The sequence below is a fragment of the Chanos chanos genome, chromosome 5 (assembly GCF_902362185.1).
Source record: "Chanos chanos chromosome 5, fChaCha1.1, whole genome shotgun sequence".
NCBI classification, from domain to species: Eukaryota; Metazoa; Chordata; class Actinopteri; order Gonorynchiformes; family Chanidae; genus Chanos; species Chanos chanos.
Window position 1 is genome coordinate 28,750,049 of NC_044499.1, and position 17,179 is coordinate 28,767,227.

General features: G+C 42.1%; 2 protein-coding genes across 2 annotated transcripts in view; both read right to left on the reverse strand.

Moving 5' to 3' along the window:
- Positions 1-993: 993 nt before the first annotated feature.
- On the reverse strand, positions 994-11,947 carry dnai2b (dynein, axonemal, intermediate chain 2b; the record flags this gene model as incomplete). The annotated part of the gene is made up of 12 exons (XM_030775697.1): positions 11,765-11,947; positions 11,150-11,311; positions 10,053-10,174; positions 9,233-9,375; positions 8,912-9,025; positions 8,135-8,274; positions 7,799-7,921; positions 7,096-7,319; positions 6,335-6,470; positions 5,636-5,782; positions 1,980-2,215; positions 994-1,006 (listed from the first exon to the last, which is right to left on the reverse strand). Coding segments are annotated over exons 1-12 (1,743 nt in total), but the record flags the coding sequence as incomplete, so codon positions are not given.
- A 924-nt stretch (positions 11,948-12,871) lies between these two features.
- The window catches only part of ttyh2 (tweety family member 2), a 51,883-nt gene continuing 47,575 nt past the window's right edge, over positions 12,872-17,179 (reverse strand). The window contains 1 exon segment of the mRNA XM_030775617.1: positions 12,872-14,511. Coding sequence (XP_030631477.1) covers positions 14,431-14,511 — 81 coding nt within the window. The 3' untranslated portion in view covers positions 12,872-14,430.

Below are 17,179 nucleotides of genomic sequence, written 5' to 3' on the forward strand. Positions count from 1 at the left end.
CAAGATCCCCTTAGAGATCAGTAGCGAAGTGTACACAACAACATTCTCCACCGGCTCATATACTCGTCATTAAACGCAGCTGCAGCTCAAAGTGGACAATCTGCCAGTATAAGTCCATCTCAGAAACTACCTGACGACCCCTGCTGGCCACTGTAGTACATAACAGGTTGCATTAACCGGGTTTGTCTGCAAACACTTTGTGTTTACGGACACGGTATGTAAACGTAGCTACAATAACTACGTACGTACCCTGTACCTGGGCCACGAGTTTTCTTTTGTCAAACACACGATTTAAAAAAGGCGATGTGCCATCAGGCTTTTCTGATTCACTTACCTGAGTAATTTTATCTGTCGTGTGTAGAACACCGTTTTCGGCACTCCCACGGATGTGAACGTGTAATCCGATATTCGGACATTCTAAACTATTGCATATACAACTATAAAACTTGGTTTGGTTAATATATAATGTTCTGATCAAGAGTCATGAGAGGGTAAGACGGTAACAACGCTGACTGTATTTCACTCTGAGTTGTTGTACAAGACTTAACCAGACAGCTCTTAGTCTCACAGGGCCCTTTACCTGTTCGCACTACTGCTCATGTTGACTTTTATCGGTGCTTCGTGACAAAATTTCAAAAATTTTTTCTAGTAATAATACATTTCAGTTGTACCAAATGTTTATTTTAAATCCTGCTGGTATAGTCTTTGGAAACAAAATTCAATGCGAGAGCATCACCATGTGCAAAATACATGTACTTTTCATAAAGTGAATAAAACACATGTAAATATTGAATGAATGAATGTTACTACTCTAAAGCTAAATTTTCATTCATCATCTGGGATACTGTTTGATTGGCTTTTGAAAATGAGACAGGTTTTGTTTGATTGCGACAGTCATAAAAACCTCCGGTCCTCTCTCTTTATTAATGAGAATCAGAATGGAGTTAGAGAGCCAAGCTCTCTCTCTACATATTTCTCTCTGTCCTTTTCTCTCTCCTCACACATCCTGTGCTTCATACATCTCTTTCTCCTGAAAAAAGGGGGGAAAAAAAAGAATCATCAGTTCATTAATCACAGTTTGGAGGTCATGACAACCCTACAGGGTCCCTTCCTGTGTGTTGGGTTTTAACATTTACTGTGTTATTGTATCTGTGAAAAGGCTGCATAATTAGTCATTTGGCTTACTTACTCTATGTCTCTTACACATAAGATTTGTCTGCATTACGGTTAATTCAACCTTAGTTACAAGTAGATTTAATGCAGCAGAACTATGATACTGATATTTATTGGGTTGCATATGACCATAATCACGTGTATACACACACACTCTGGGTTATGTTTACATATGTAATTATGGGGTTAAGAACCATAATAAAGCTTTGAGGTGCTGGAGACAGATGAGAAAATCTACTAAGAACATTCCCAAAAATCACATCTTCATGGTGACAATGTGGACTTTTTTGTTGTTGTTTCTTTGTTTGCTCCTGGATGCATTCACATGTCAAAACACAGAGCTATATATAGAGAATGGTCCCTTATCTTAAGGCACCAGCTGACCAAAAACGAGATGCCATTCATGAAGGCTCCACACAGGGGTGCTGTTCTATCTGACAGGTGAGCTGAGAGAACTGTGATGGGTCACACAGAACAGGCTGTGCATTTCACTTTAACCCTCAGCTAAGACTTGATCTTCTTATAGGGGTTACAAAGAGGTAACGTCTGGACACTAAAAAAATTACCTTTTCAGTTAATCTAAGAGGAATCTGTAAAAATAAAGTTCAAATGTAGCATTTGCTCAAGCTCTGCTTTATTGCTCCAGTAAAACTGAACTAAAGTAGAAGGAGTCAAGGCAAAGCTTTATAATGGTTTTGAAATGAATTCAATTTGGACTGAATCTGATTAGATAACAAATAGATTTAGTGTGTGTTTACCTCAGACAGTCAAATTGCCGGTAACTGAATGTGAATAACAGCTCCTACATCTTTACCTTCAGCTTCTCTTTGGCATCTTCTTTCTCCTTCTTCCTCTGCTCTGCCTCCACAATCTCAAAGAACTCCTTCTCCGCACGAGAAACCAGGTCCTCTGTGCTCTCCTCACTGTCTCCCTCTTTCCCCTCATCCTCTTTGCTCTGCTCAGAGCGACTGCGCTCCTTTAGACGCATCTCCCTGTGCCTGGCTTCTAGAATTTTTTCCCGCTTGGTCTCCCGCTCAAACATCTGTTCCCCCAAAAAACACAAAACCAGAGTCAAAACCAGGTAAGAGGAATCATTGCAGAGTAACAACCAGGTAACAGAAGTCACTGCAGAATCAAAACCAGGTAACAGGAGTCACTGTGTAGGACAAGTGCAGGTCAGAGTTCATTCTATTCTGAAGTGATGTGCCCCAGGTTCTCTGGAGCTGCTGTCGGGAGTGTGACGTGTGTGTGTGTGTGTGTGTGTGTGTGTGTGTGTGTGTGTGTGTGTGTGTGCGTTCTCCTTCACACTCATACAGCGTGTACCAGTGCGGTTACCAGCAGTGCGGAGTTGTGAATCACACGGGCGTAATATTATCCTACACTATCCATCTCTGTATGGGCTTATGAGTCATGTCACAGGCCCAGGAAAAGCTACTTATTTCTCATTATAACCTGTTACACACACATCTCTCCATCTGATGACAGAACAGCTTGTATGGTTCACACTGTGGCTCCCTTGGCATGTGTGTGTGTGTGTGTGTGTGTGTGTGTGTGTGTGTGTGTGTGTGTGTGTGTGTGCGTGTGTGTGTGCGTGAGCAGATATGTGATATGTGATATGTGTTATTCAGTTAAATTTTTACTTGAGTTAAAGTACTGGAGTACTTGCTTTTAAAAATACTCAAAAGTATATTTTCTTCTTAATGTCAACACATCGTTGTATTGTTGCCACAATGCATTTACAGAGCCTAATGACTCTGAAAAAACCTACTGAATGCACTGACTTGCTTGTAGTGTAATGGTCACCCATTAAAATATATATAAATATATATGCTTTAATATGTCTATTTTTTTTTTCCGTTCCCTCCTTGTGTTCTCATTTAAATGTCTGTTTATAAAACTGTCTTAATAATAAACAGACAGTCGGAGGATGTGACTTTCAGACAGCGAGCATTAAAAGAAAAAACACGGGAAAAGGACTAAGGTCCCATCTATCGGCCTGCCAATCAGTTGGAGGTGTTGGTGGGATGGGACAAGTTTTTTTAGGTACTGCCAGCAGGTTAGGTTTGGAGGAGGCAGAAGCGGCGCAGGCGAGAGGCGGCATCACCTTTTGATCATGGTTGGACAACCTTTGTGTTGATACGTGTCGCACATGCGAAGGATTACTGTTTTTGTTGGCGTGGACGCACGCAAGCGATCTTTTTTCACCTTTTGGTCTTTTTTTCCTTTTTTTACCCTTTGTGGGGCAAAAAATCCTGGAAGCGGTCGCCAACCTGGTACATACGGGTGAGACGCGGGGTTTTTAAACAGGACCGCCGAGTCCCATTCGGAGAGGTATAAGCGTATCATTGGTCGGTACGCTGCCGCGAGTGAAACTGTTAAAAAGACCTGTGCGCTTTGCGAAGCTGGGACGTGTATACAGTGGAGTTCTTGGTGGGGATCTGTGGGATTGTATATACTGTAAATCATGAATTTTTGTTGGGGAATTGTGTTGTTTGTTTGTATGGTGATGTCTGTTTGTCTGTCGGGTGCACTTTATAAATAACATTCGCAGTCTTTGGTACGCTCTTTTTCTTTCTTTCGGGATAAATGTATGGTGGGGGATTTATCGATCTGTGAACGGATTAATTCAAATCTGTTGTAAATGCGGGCAGTTCAACGGAGGTTTGTGTGTATAGTAATATGTATTGTGTCCTTACTGTGATTTTAAAGAGGACGGCATAGTTTTTTTTTATCGCCAGCAGCTGTAGTATAGGCAAATAGTCCGCCCAGACCTTTTATGCGTTTGTAGCCCCTTTCTATTCTGAGAAATAGAGAGCGTTCGTTACAGCAGGACCTGTAGAATAAAAAGCTTGTGGAATACTTTTGTCAGTAACATTAACACGGCATTTTCGGTAGCTAACAATTACTACACATCAGCAGTGGATTCACACAGGACGCAGTGTTATGTCCCAAATGGTTTCCAAATTAGCTGGTTTCCGTACGAGTTCACACGCTGTGTTAATAGTAGCAGTTGTGGTCTGCCTCTGTCACCAGATTCGTCGCACACTCACAAACATAGCCTTTTAATTGCGATTTTCAAGTCGCATCTCATATCTACTGCAGCGAATATGATTTTAAGTGAGCAGTGAGCACTACATCACAGCCACCTACGAAATCGCAGCCTGCCTAGCTGACATTGCCTCCTGGATGTCTGCTAACCATCTCAAACTTAACCCGGAGAAAACAGAGCTCCTGTTTTTTCCTGCTAAGAACTCCCCAGCGATCGACAATACAATCACCATCGAGGGATCTGCGGTGTTTCCCACCTCAGCAGCCAAAAACCTTGGCGTCACCCTCGACAACCAGCTGACATACTCCGGGCACATCGCAGCAGTCACACGATCCTGCAGATTCGCCCTATACAACATCAGGAGAATCCGCCCTTTCCTCACGCAACAGGCAACCCAGCTCCTAGTCCAAGCGCTTGTCATCTCCCGCCTGGACTACTGCAACGTTCTACTGGCTGGCTTGCCGGCCTGCGCCATCAGGCCGCTCCAGCTCGTGCAGAACGCCGCTGCACGCCTGGTATTCAACCTCCCTAAGCACTCTCATGTCCAACAGAGCCATGGGCAGTGGCTGCTTCACCAGTTCCACCCAGTTGAAACCAATAGGATGTAACTGGTGTTCATTTCAACTGGAAACAATTGGTCTCAACTGGTCTAACAAACCCAATACCTGCACTTGGTGAGAAAGTGCTGCACATTGAGAATGCACTCAAAAATAATGAAATATAATGAAATGAATTGTTTGATTCATCAATTAACAACATACAAAGTGCACTATGAGAATACATTGTTTTTTTGAAATGTCAAGTCATTTGTAAAACGTTTTAACCGTTAGTATTTCTTTTAAAAATAAGTGTTTTTAAATTGAGCATGAATTCATATTCAATTTAAAAACACTAATTTTTCAAGTTGTATGTTGCTTAAAGAAAGTTGTAGCAGCCATCAGTATGACCGCCAAGTTCAGTTGTTAAAAAAAATGCAGCACGCATTTGACTGACGGCATTGGAGTAGTTTACTGTGATTGGTTTTTCTCCTGTGACGAACACCATATGGCCTATCACATTTTAGAAAAGAAAATTCAACCTCTGACTTCAAAGCTATGCTTCAAAGTAATGAGTGATGAGGACCTTCATAGAAATGTAGTGGAGTGAAAAGTACAATATTTGTCTTTCAAATGTAGTGGAGTAAAAGTTTTCAAAAAAATAACACAAATAAAGTACAGATACTCGAAAAATGTACTTAAGTACAGTACTCAAGTAAATATACTTTGTTACTGTCCATCCATAATGTGTGTGTGTATGTGTGTGGGTGTAGGTGTGCATGTGTGTGTGTAGGTGTGTGTGTGTGTGTGCAGGTATGTGAGTGTGTGTGTGTGTGTGTGTGTGCGTGTGTGTGCGCGTGTGTGTGTTAAATCTCACCGCTGTGGCGAGGGCTTTCTCATTTTTCTGAAGTGTGCAGAGACCTGATGTGATCTCCAGAAGAGTGGCAGTGCCCAGCTGAGAACCACACGCCATAAAACGCCCATTATCCTGCACCCGCAAACTGTACAGAGCTTCATTACACACCTGCAACACACACACACACACACAGAGACACACACAAACAGAGATATTTACATATGAACTATATGAGCTGACAGAGGGATAAAGGAGGTGAGTGAGTGGACACAGGGGGAGAAAAGGAGGTGAGTGAGCAGAGACAGGGGGAGAAAAGGAGGTGAGTGAGCGGAGACAGGGGGAGAAAAGGTGGTGAGTGAGCAGAGACAGGGGAAGAAAAGGAGGTGAGTGAGTGGAGACAGGGGGAGAAAAGGAGGTGAGTGAGTGGAGACGGGGAAAAAAGGAGGTGAGTGAGTGGAGACGGGGAGAAAAGGAGGTGAGTGAGTGGAGACAGGGGGAGAAAAGGAGGTGAGTGAGTGGAGACAGGGGGAGAAAAGGAGGTGAGTGGGTGGAGACGAGGGAGAAAAGGAGTGAGTGGAGACAGGGAGAGAAAAGGAGGTGAGTGAGTGGAGACGGGGAGAAAAGGAGGTGAGTGAGTGGAGACGAGGGAGAAAAGGAGGTGAGTGATCGGAGACAGGGGGAGAAAAGGAGGTGAGTGATCGGAGACAGGGGGGTATGTACTTTAAGGCTGAGAGTGGGGTCATTTTGTTTGAACAGGAAGTCCCACACGTCCAGTGTGCCGTCCATTTTGACAGTGAAGAAGACAGAGGGTCTGGTGGGGCTCCAGCAGCCATCTAACAGGTTGGCCATGTGATACCTGCATGTAGACAGACAGACAGATATACGACCAACCAGAGAGACAGATATAAGACCAACCAGAGAGACGAGAGAGAGAGAGAGAGAGAGAGAGAGAGAGAGAGAGAGAGAGAGAGAGGCCTAACCAGACAGACAGCTGAGAAACAAATATACGATCAACCAGAGAACCATAAAGGCAATAGAGAGACAGATATATGACCAACCACAGCGACAATAAAGAGAAAGACACACGACCAACCAGAGAGACAACAGAGAGACAGATACATGACCAACCAAAGAGCCAACGGAGAAACAGGCACACAACAAACCAGGGCTTTCTCCAGAGAGAACAGAAAGACAGAACCACAACAAAACAGAGCTTTCTGTCAGCCATGATGAATTAGCAAAGTACCACATTCAAATCCCAAATGGATCAGGAGATCCAGACCAAAATGTGTTTTACTGGAATTGACCTCAACCTGAGGAAATTCACTGTATTATCAATGAAGCTCATTAACCTCTTTGTCCTAGCAACCCAATTCCAGGTCAAACTTGAACACTGAATAGGGACACTTTAAAAGTATGGCAAGTTCTATAGTACACTTGTCAGTGTTATCAAACACAACCGCGCGGCTCAGGTCACATACTTGGTCCACATGATGGAAGACTCCTTGATGTCTTCGGACCAGATGCGGGCGGTCCAGTCGGCTATGGTTAGGAAGTTTTTGGGGAAGAAGGGATTCCTCTGTAGGGCGTAAATGGGTCCGTGGTGCCCACTGTATGTGCAGACTATCTTCTCAGCTGGGGTCTTAGCTTTGCGGTTGCAGGACACGACCAGTCCCTGCTCTGTGCCCACCATGAACTTGGTTGGCTGGTGGAAGGAGGATGGAGAGTAGGTTTTCAGCTTATAGTAACAGTCTCCCATTTTCTCACTGTATTCTGCTTAATGTCACTTATCCAGGTCATGCTAACAGTCTGAGTAAACACACTACATGCACAATGAAATGTGAGGACCAGAGGTAGTTTTAAGCGTGCCCAATAATTAAAACATTTCTTATATTTCCATTTCAGTGAGTGTATTCTTTAACAGAGAAATATTATACTTACAGAGGTTTTTCTGCTTACTGTGTCTTAAAGGGGTTTTTCCAGAAACAGGGTACTGTCTTACTTGTACTATAACAGCTGATCTATGAGTCAAACTGCACCCATGGTGGTTGAGTATTCAGATCAGTGTTAGAATACTGATGGGTTTGTAACTGTGGCCAGTCATTCTACAGTCATCACAGCGACTGGTCTGGGTTTTTTGATAAAGCTATGCCACTCAACAGCTACTTTAACCGAAATTCTTACCATTGTGGTCTCGAACTCCAGCGAGATGGCCCCCAAGGCGTTGTCGAGCTTACCCTTCTTACTGGGGTCCAAGACGAGTCTCTCTGTGGGCTCATTCATCTTTCGGATGTCCCACCAAAGCACCTATACATTACCACCAGTGACAAAGATGACAGACAGGGACAGACTTACCACTTCACATCCAAATGCCTGAAACACTCAATCATGGGGTATTTGTCTGTTTGTGCGCGTGTGTATGTGTGTATGTGTGTATGCGAGTGTGTGTGTGTGTGCGTGAGCATGTGCGTATGCGTATGCGTATGCGTATGCGTGTGCATGCATGTTAGTGCTGCTGACCTGACCATCAGTAGAGGCTGAGAAGGTGTCCGTGCCCGTCTTCGACTGAAGCCAGATGACTTTGTAGACTGGGTCTCTGTGGCTGTGTTCGATGGTGGACATGTCCACAGGCTGACTCCCTTTGCGTGTGTCCCAATACGCTGTGTAGTGAACAGCATGTCAGTTTATGGATCTACACTGTCATATGTATGGGCAAACACATGGCATGGCCTGGCACAATTATCACACAAATTATTTAGTTCAAAGCTGTCTCACAGAGCCTCACACCACCAATTCATTATTATAAACCACAAAGAAACAAAGTCTATTTCATTCTGTTATCTGACTGGTCATCTGCTCAAAAGACCATATCAAAAGACCCAGCACCAGTCTAAAAGGAGAATTACTATGAGGAGAAACATTATGAGGAGAAAGACTATGAGGAGAAACATTATGAGGAGAAACACTATGAGGAAAAACACTATGAGGGGAAACATTATGAGGAAATATACTATGAGGAGAAACATTATGAGGGGAAACATTATGAGGAGAAACATTACGAGGAGAAATATTATGAGGAGAAAAAATATGAGGAAAAACACTACGAAGACAAATACAATTAGGTATTAATGTGAAACAAATGCTGTTTAAACACTACATGACTTGACGGGACAAAATACAATAATTTGTTTGGTTTTTTTGCCAGAATGCGTTTAGATTATGAAATAACTGTTGAGCTAAAAGATTTGAAAATCATTGAGAGAGTTTTAAGATAAAGACAACGCTGCAGGGACTCACCAATCTGACCATTGTAACTTCCTCCAACAAGGATGTGGGAGTCTTTGGGATTATACTCCAGACAGACGAGAGGGGAAACAGGTTTAAGAGTCATTTCAGGTTTATTGGGATTCTCTGGAGGAGGGCAGAAAAGCTTTGCTGTAATAGTAATCTTCAACACATGGTAGATAACTCCCAGACTTTTCACCTCCAAACAATTCCACAAAAACAGGCATCATTCTCATCCATATCCCATAACTGAAAATCAGATGAATCATTACTCTGTAAGTAATTTAAACATTTAACTAATGAGATTTGTTATTAAGTTTGAGTGAAATGTACCAATATCCCAGATGTAGGAGTCGTAGCTCATATTTCCAGAGGCTCTCTGGAACTCCAGAGAGGAGTAGGCCACTGCCAGCTTACGGCTCCCATCTGGGTGCCAGGAGAGACTGGTGGCTGTGCGTTTCATCTCATTAGGGTCTCTACAGGGAACAGAGCATTACCAATCAGAAATCAATTAAAACTCAACGATTACATCCAAACAGCCCTAACCACAATTTTCACGTCCAAACACAAGTGCAAAGCCATAAGTCCACACCACGGCACAAGCCCTGCACCAGTACAGGAGCATGAGGAGTAACACAGGTGTACCTCAATACATACTGAGTCAGTCACTTTTTCTTTTCACCTGCTCATGTACTCCAATGCACACAAAGCCAGTTATTCTTCTTTTCACCTGCTCAGGTTTAAAAGTATATCCGTGGATTTCCGCGTACAATGTGTTCCCACTCCATTTCTCTGAGACTCATGTCTAACTGACCCTCCTACAGAGGGCCCTGCTGTTCTGGGTGCATTCACACACTAACCACAGTAACACTGAGCTTCACATGGGTCACCCCAGCAATGGGGAGCCCTGACTACATATTTACTAACTGACAAAAATAACACTTACTCCCTTTAATAATTATATTATTATTATTATTATTATTATTATTATTATTTTTATTATTATTAGTCATTTGATTTTGGAAGGAATGGAGTGAAATATATATGCCTAGGTACATGGTACTGTGTTGCTGGCGAAATCCAGTTTCCCTGTGTACTGTGAAACTAAGTGGTGACATGGCTGCGTCACTGAGTTTTCGTTAAACTGTCTCACCTGAAGACGTTGACGGTTTTGGCCGAGGGCTGTTCTTTAGACTCCTCTGCCACACCCTCGTCAGTGAAGTACTCCTGGTAAATGTCAATGGCGTTGTTCTGTTTGATGCAGTGCTCCATGAGCTGTGACAGGGAGGTGCAATTATTCACTCCATTAATCCCTGCTGTTTACGTCTTTAGACAAAGTCTGGCACACAGTATTCAAAACTTCACACCGTCAGAGTAACCCGCGACACAGTATTCAAAACTTCACACCGTCAGAGTAACCCACGACACAGTATTCAAAACTTCACACCGTCAGAGTAACCCACGACACAGTATTCAAAACTTCACACCGTCAGAGTAACCCACGACACAGTATTCAAAACTTCACACCGTCAGAGTAACCCACGACACAGTATTCAAAACTTCACACCGTCAGAGTAACCCACGACACAGTATTCAAAACTTCACACCGTCAGAGTAACCCACGACACAGTATTCAAAACTTCACACCGTCAGAGTAACCCACGACACAGTATTCAAAACTTCACACCGTCAGAGTAACCCACGACACAGTATTCAAAACTTCACACTGTCAGAGTAACCCACGACACAGTATTCAAAACTTCACACTGTCAGAGTAACCCACAACCTCTTCTACTCACTGAATCACACACACGGCACAAGTGACAGAATGAAATCTAAATTTAATTGTGCATGCACTAGGCTTTGCTGATTTTGCAACGAAGCACCCATATTAACCGTAACTTAATAAATGCATGTCAAAATGTCTGTGCCTGTAGTCTCATTCAGTATTGTTCGTTTTCTTTATACTTCTAGCCTCATTTCATTTAAGTGATCCATCTTTCCACCGGACTGAACCCAGCAGAGGTTAAGAGAAGGACTGAACCCAGCGGAGGTTAAGAGAAGGACTGAACCCAGCAGAGGTCAGGAGAAGGACTGAACCCAGCAGAGGTTAAGAGAGGGACTGAACCCAGCAGAGTTTAAGAGAAGGACTGAACCCAGCGGAGGTCAGGAGAAGGGCTGATGTCCATGTTACTCAAACAGTCAGCCCTGACTTAGATGGTGTTTTGCTGTGACTGTAAAAACACTCACACCGCCCAGCTGCATGATGGTGTTCACGTAATGCTCGTCCTTCTCCACCTTCTTCCTGTAGCGGATGGTCTGTTCCATCTCTTGGGGGTTGACATCCTTGGGCCACCCGCCCTCAATGTGGTTTATTCCCCGCGTCTCGGACACAAAACGCTCGGTATTCACCTGAGAGAGGAACAGAGTAAAGCCTTTTAAAGGATGACTCCAGTCTCAGGGAACATCAACTTGTCACATCATGCCTCAGGCATGCATCACACTGCTCACCAACTGTATCAAGAGCAACTAGTGGGACATGAATATTGCTGAATCAAACAGTTGAACGGTTTTAGATAATAACCAGAGATTGAATACATGTTTCACATAACTGTGCGATGAATTATAAGACAGATAGTTTGACTACACATCAATGTGGCATGCTTTTACAGGCGCTTTGTTTTCTGTCAGTAAGATGACATTACATCGTCCATGTATTATATTGCGTGTTCGACAGCGTGTCTTATATCTCTTCAAGATTGTGTTTATTATTTCGGAAGTCAGAAATGAATTCATTACGTAACGGTAACTTCATATGGTTTATAAATACTTTATGAAAAAAATGATGTGAACTCCAGGACTGGCCTCGTGTTCCGACATCTCCTGGGTGCATTGTATGGGCACGTCGCAGGGGTCTCTCTCCACGAAATTGGCTGTTAGTGAAGGGTCGGGAAGGATGTCGACGTGCAGCTCCGCTGACCGATCCGAAAAGTTACACTGCTTGCCGAACTCGCTTCGCTTCTTTGTGTACACAAACACTATTTCCATTGTGAACACTGCAAGATGAAAACCTATTAGTCAGTTTCACTGAGCACAGCGGGTGTAGCGCCAGCGGATGTTGAATACACGTACACCAGCCTGTTCTGTCAGTGTGGCGTGAGTTTACGCAGACTTGGCACAAGTGCACAAATGGCTGGAGGTTACCTGCTTCCAGTAAGCAGGTCAATGCAGCGTTGCCTGCAGTAAGCAGAGCTTGCTGAAACAGACGTCTGGGTCACAAACAATACGATGTCATAGAGAGGCAAACAGTAGTTTGAGTCACAGAAACTTAACTTTGGGTGACGCGGGTCTCAAAGTATTGCTGGTTATTTGTCTAAGCTGTACAGGGAAAATCATCCTGCCGTTGTGTTATCAGCTTGATAAGCTAACAATCAGCTATGCATCTCTCTTAAACTACAGCCATCGGAGCAGGCTGGTTCAGATTAGCAAATTGTCTCTGTCATAAAACAATCATAAAATAAGCTGTAATCATGAAAACTCTTAAACATCTTACCTCCCCTACTTGGAATATGTCAGACGCCTTATCAATGATTACTCTTGTTTTTAAAGAGCTTTTAGACCATTACCTCCACGCTAACCGAAAGTAATACCAGGAGTTTACCGTCTCATAGCAACAGTCCCCGCCTTCTTCGCACCGCCTCTAAATTGAACCTAGAAAAGGAGCATGTTGCACGCACCATAATGACAATCCTGACTTTAATTGGACAAATTAAGAAAGACGTCCTACTAAAAACATTTTATTGTCAACAACATTGTTTATTCCCCTTCTCCAGGGTACATACAAACCATGGGCCACTTTAGTGGTCTGCAGACAGTGCTACATCACATGCACCCCCCACAATTCAAATAATTATTATTTTTAAAAAATCATTAAAACAAATAAAAAACAAGGTAGAAACAAACTTTAAAAATAAAATAAGCCCAGTAGAATAGCCACTGCATTTGAAAGAAAGTGAGAGCAATTTCTGACTTTCATTGTGAAGCACTCTCACAGTATGAAAAAGTCTAATGTTAGTCGAGTTAAGGACAGTAATGCCAATGGGACACACTGTCAAGAGTTTGATTATGACATGATCGTATGGGTCACACACAGTAGTCCAATAACTTTTCCCAATCGGAAAGTCTTGTGGCACTCTGAAATAATTCAAACAAGCAAGGCAACACGTTGATGGACGAGACAGAAACAAGTAGACTATAAAACACACAGTATCTGTTATCGTACAGGTTATTTATAGGTATCAGTGTGGTTCTGTTAATTCTTTTCCCAGAAATATTGGTAGTACAAAGTCAAGTGCGGCCTTTCCTCAGAGATACACAGAGCTGGTTTGAACAGACGAATGAGATTTAAGAGTGAAATGGCTCAGAGCTCTGGGGTATAGGATGATTTTTAACTTTTCATCAGATGACTAAAGAGTCTCTCTATTTATCACTGCATTTAAGGGAAGCACTTTTATTTCCTTCACCCGTGCTTAAAATGTTCATATCTCAGAAACAGAACGTTTTTATATAGCAAAGTGAGGAAAAACAATACTGGAAATAATACTGACTTTTTGTGCTTGAAATGGGGTCTGCAATCACACACACACACTGAAGTTTTAGTCCCTGCAGACATACTTTACACTTTTGTAAACATTACAAAAATCAAACAGTCATACAGCAGATTAGTCAGATAATAATTCAGACAAGAGTGAGACAGGAGGGTCTGAGGCACAAACCACATGCTGTCATTATGGTATTTTAAGTACTTGAGGTCTTTAAAAAACATTCTCTGATTTTTCCTGTTAATAAATAAAGATAGAAAGTGTTGATATCTGTACAGTTCATCATTAGGGAATAAAAGTGATGTAATTTATTTATTCTTTATCATGTTTCCTCACAGTTGTCAAGAAGAAAGAACAAAAGGACAAGCAAACAGCAGACAACAGATACTATCTCACTCCACTGAAACTTAGCATTCTCTCGCTATACTCTGCACATGAAAAGGAAAAAGACTGCATCTGCCACCTACAATGGTAAAGAGAGAGTTCAAGGCCTCGACTCATAACTAAATTCTCCTTCTTCCATCAAAATTCATCAAAGAACACAACCATATTTGACATAGCCTCTCACAGAAATGTGATATGACAGGTGCGTTACCTTTCTCAAAAAAAAAAAAAAAGGAAAAGTTTTTAATTACTTGTCCTTGATAGCAGGCAGTGTGGAAGACCATTAGAACCATCTGACTGTTGATATGGAGTAGACTTTGAAAACTGGGAGTAAAATGTCTAAGTCGGGAAGAGAAGCTGAACTTCCTTGTTGATGGTAATTTGTAGTAATGGGATGGAGAATTGCATTGTTGGACAGTCCTGAGACAGTGAGGACTGGGGGTTGTGTATGCGCGCGCACACACACACACACACACACACACGTTTGTTGTGTGTTGCTGCATTTGTAGATCTGTGCTGTTGACAGAGAAGAACAGGAGGGCAGATCTAGGCCCGGAAATCATTGCCGAAGTGTCGGATCTGGTCCTCTGTCATGGACAGGTAGCTGGCCCTCATACTGGGGGAATACTGGGAAAACAGAGACGCAAGATTCAAACATCACAAACCAGTTTGATAAAATCTCAAGTCTCTCATCAGAATGGGAATGACAACAGGGTTTCTCTGGGGTTGGTACAGATTTACAACTGAAAATAGTTTGTAGTAAAATAAGACATCATCATAAAAGCCTTTTAAAGTACTCTACTTCAGTATAATTTGCCTTTTAAAGTACTCTACTTTTACTTCAGTATAATTTGTATTTCAGACAGGACTGTGCACAGTAAGTGTTTTGTACTGTTGAGGGGTTTGTATGTTTATACTGTCAGAGAAGCTTTGTGGTTTAGCTGGAGCTATGTCTCTACTATTGTCAAACACAGACTAACAAGACATGGAGAACTCAGGCATGCAGAGCTGTCGAGATGTTCAGTAAGTAACACTGAACATGGAGCCGGCTTTAGATAATGTCACTCTAACACATGGTCTCCGCCCTAATAAGTCAGAGCTTTGATTTAGTCAGAGCATCAGTAACAGCTGTTTGTTAGCAAGTGTAGAAAAACAGAATGCAGTCCCTGTTTGCACATGGTAACACTCACAAATAACCTGATTCTAATGACGGATGGAGCAGTTAACTGTTTAAAGATTTAAGATTAAATGTGAATTAAAACTGCTAAAATAACCTGATTCTAATTTATGGATGGAGCAGTTTAAAGGTGAGTTCAAGGAAGCAGACTGACTGGGAGAACCTGCAGAAAAGAAAGGGGCATGCCCACCCTCAACATCCACATGCTGGAATACATCTGCCCAGTATGGTGAAAACCAACACACTTAACAAGCATCTCCATGGCAACATAGCACATGTGAAGCCCATGCTACTCAATCTAGATTCACCAGCAGCAGTGCAGGTGCCCCTCTGACACTGGAAGTCACTAAAGTGCAACGACAAGGCGGGCACTCCCTCCCGCTGCCCCTCCCATAACACAGCCAGTTCCGCTCCTCTGAGACGGCTGACTCAGCTGGCGGGACTGGCCAAATTCACACAGAGCGTGGGTACACAGCGCTGACTGGATTTGCAGGATTCTAAAGAACTAAATTAGCATTGTAGGAGGGCAGGACTTTGGACTCAAATTTGGACCACAAAGACTGACATAATTGGAATCAGAAGTGTCTAAAAGAAAAAATATATCTGAGAGAATACTACGCCACTACCACTACAGGGAAGACATAAAACAAACAGGGTGACACTTGAAATCCTGCTCTCCAGGACAAACCAACTAGTCCACGTATCAGTGGAGAATAAGCCTTAACCTTACAGCAGATCAGTCACGTCAGCCAATCATTCGACTACTCACACTCAAAGACTAAAACACTCATACACTCACATACTCCAACGCAGTCATACACTCACACACAATCATACACTCCCACACAGTCATACACTCACACACAATCACAGACTCCCACATAATAATACACTCACACACAGTCATACACTCACATACTCACACACAACCATACAGTAACACACAACCATACACTCACACATAAATACTGGAATTAGTTGTGTGATTTCAAGGTTGTACACACATGGAGAGGTTGGCAGCATTCGAGAAGGTTTTAAAACTTTGCCTAGAGAGTTCCATGCCAGGAAAGGAAGGTAAAAACAGTGATCCTAGTGTTCTCAGAATTTGGGTAAAAAGAAAAGTTGGATGAGAAGGAAAGAAAAAGTGGAAGGAAAAAAAGGGAGCAGGTGCAAAAAACAACAGAAAATTCTAAATGGAAGCATAGAGAGAGAGAATGAGAGAGAAAAGGAAAGAAAAGACTTACTCGGTTTCTAAATGGCTGGGAGTATAGCTCCAAAAATTGATTTTCAGTATAGAAAAAAAAGGATAGAAAAAGAACGTACAAACACAGAAACAAACAAACACACATAGAAATATAAAAGAAGGAATTAGCTGAAAAGGGCAAATATATGCTCTGATAATCACATATCATTCTAGGTGTCCTGAAGACTGAGAGCGTTAGATTATTGTTGAAGAATATCAGTTACTGATGATAATATGATAGATAGCTTTTCATATATTCAACACTGCGTCATATCATTATATATGTACACTGAAGATATCTGCTGTGTGTCGAAGGTAGATTTTTGCATAATTTGCTGGTAAAATCTATCTGAAACCACAAAAAAGAGGTCACAATTGTGAAGGTATTTGTTTCATATGAAGCGTGATATGATAAAATTTTGGTATTTGACACATGGGATTACTTATAAATGGGATCTGCTTAACGTGGAACAGATAGGAGGAGGAGTTGGGTTTAAAAAAAAAAAAAAAAAAAGGAAAACAAAAACAAAAAAAGCACTGTGATTTTTGTCCACCCGCTCAATTCAACAGGACAGGACAGGACCTTCAACTGAATTCTGACACAGTCAAATAGTGTTCATATGTCTGCATTACCACAACCAGCACAACTGTATGTACAAACACACACACAGGTACAGAAATCACGACACAACTGAAAAACCTTCAATGACACCTATGGATCTATTTCCTCACATGTATCTGTACTAAAATCAAACGTTATATGAAAAATGAGATGTATTCCAATATATTCTTAAAACATGAGGTGTGCATAAAATTAAATGCTTTTTTTAAAGTGTTTTTTTTTTCTTTTTACCCAATAGGTTTTAACCAAAATA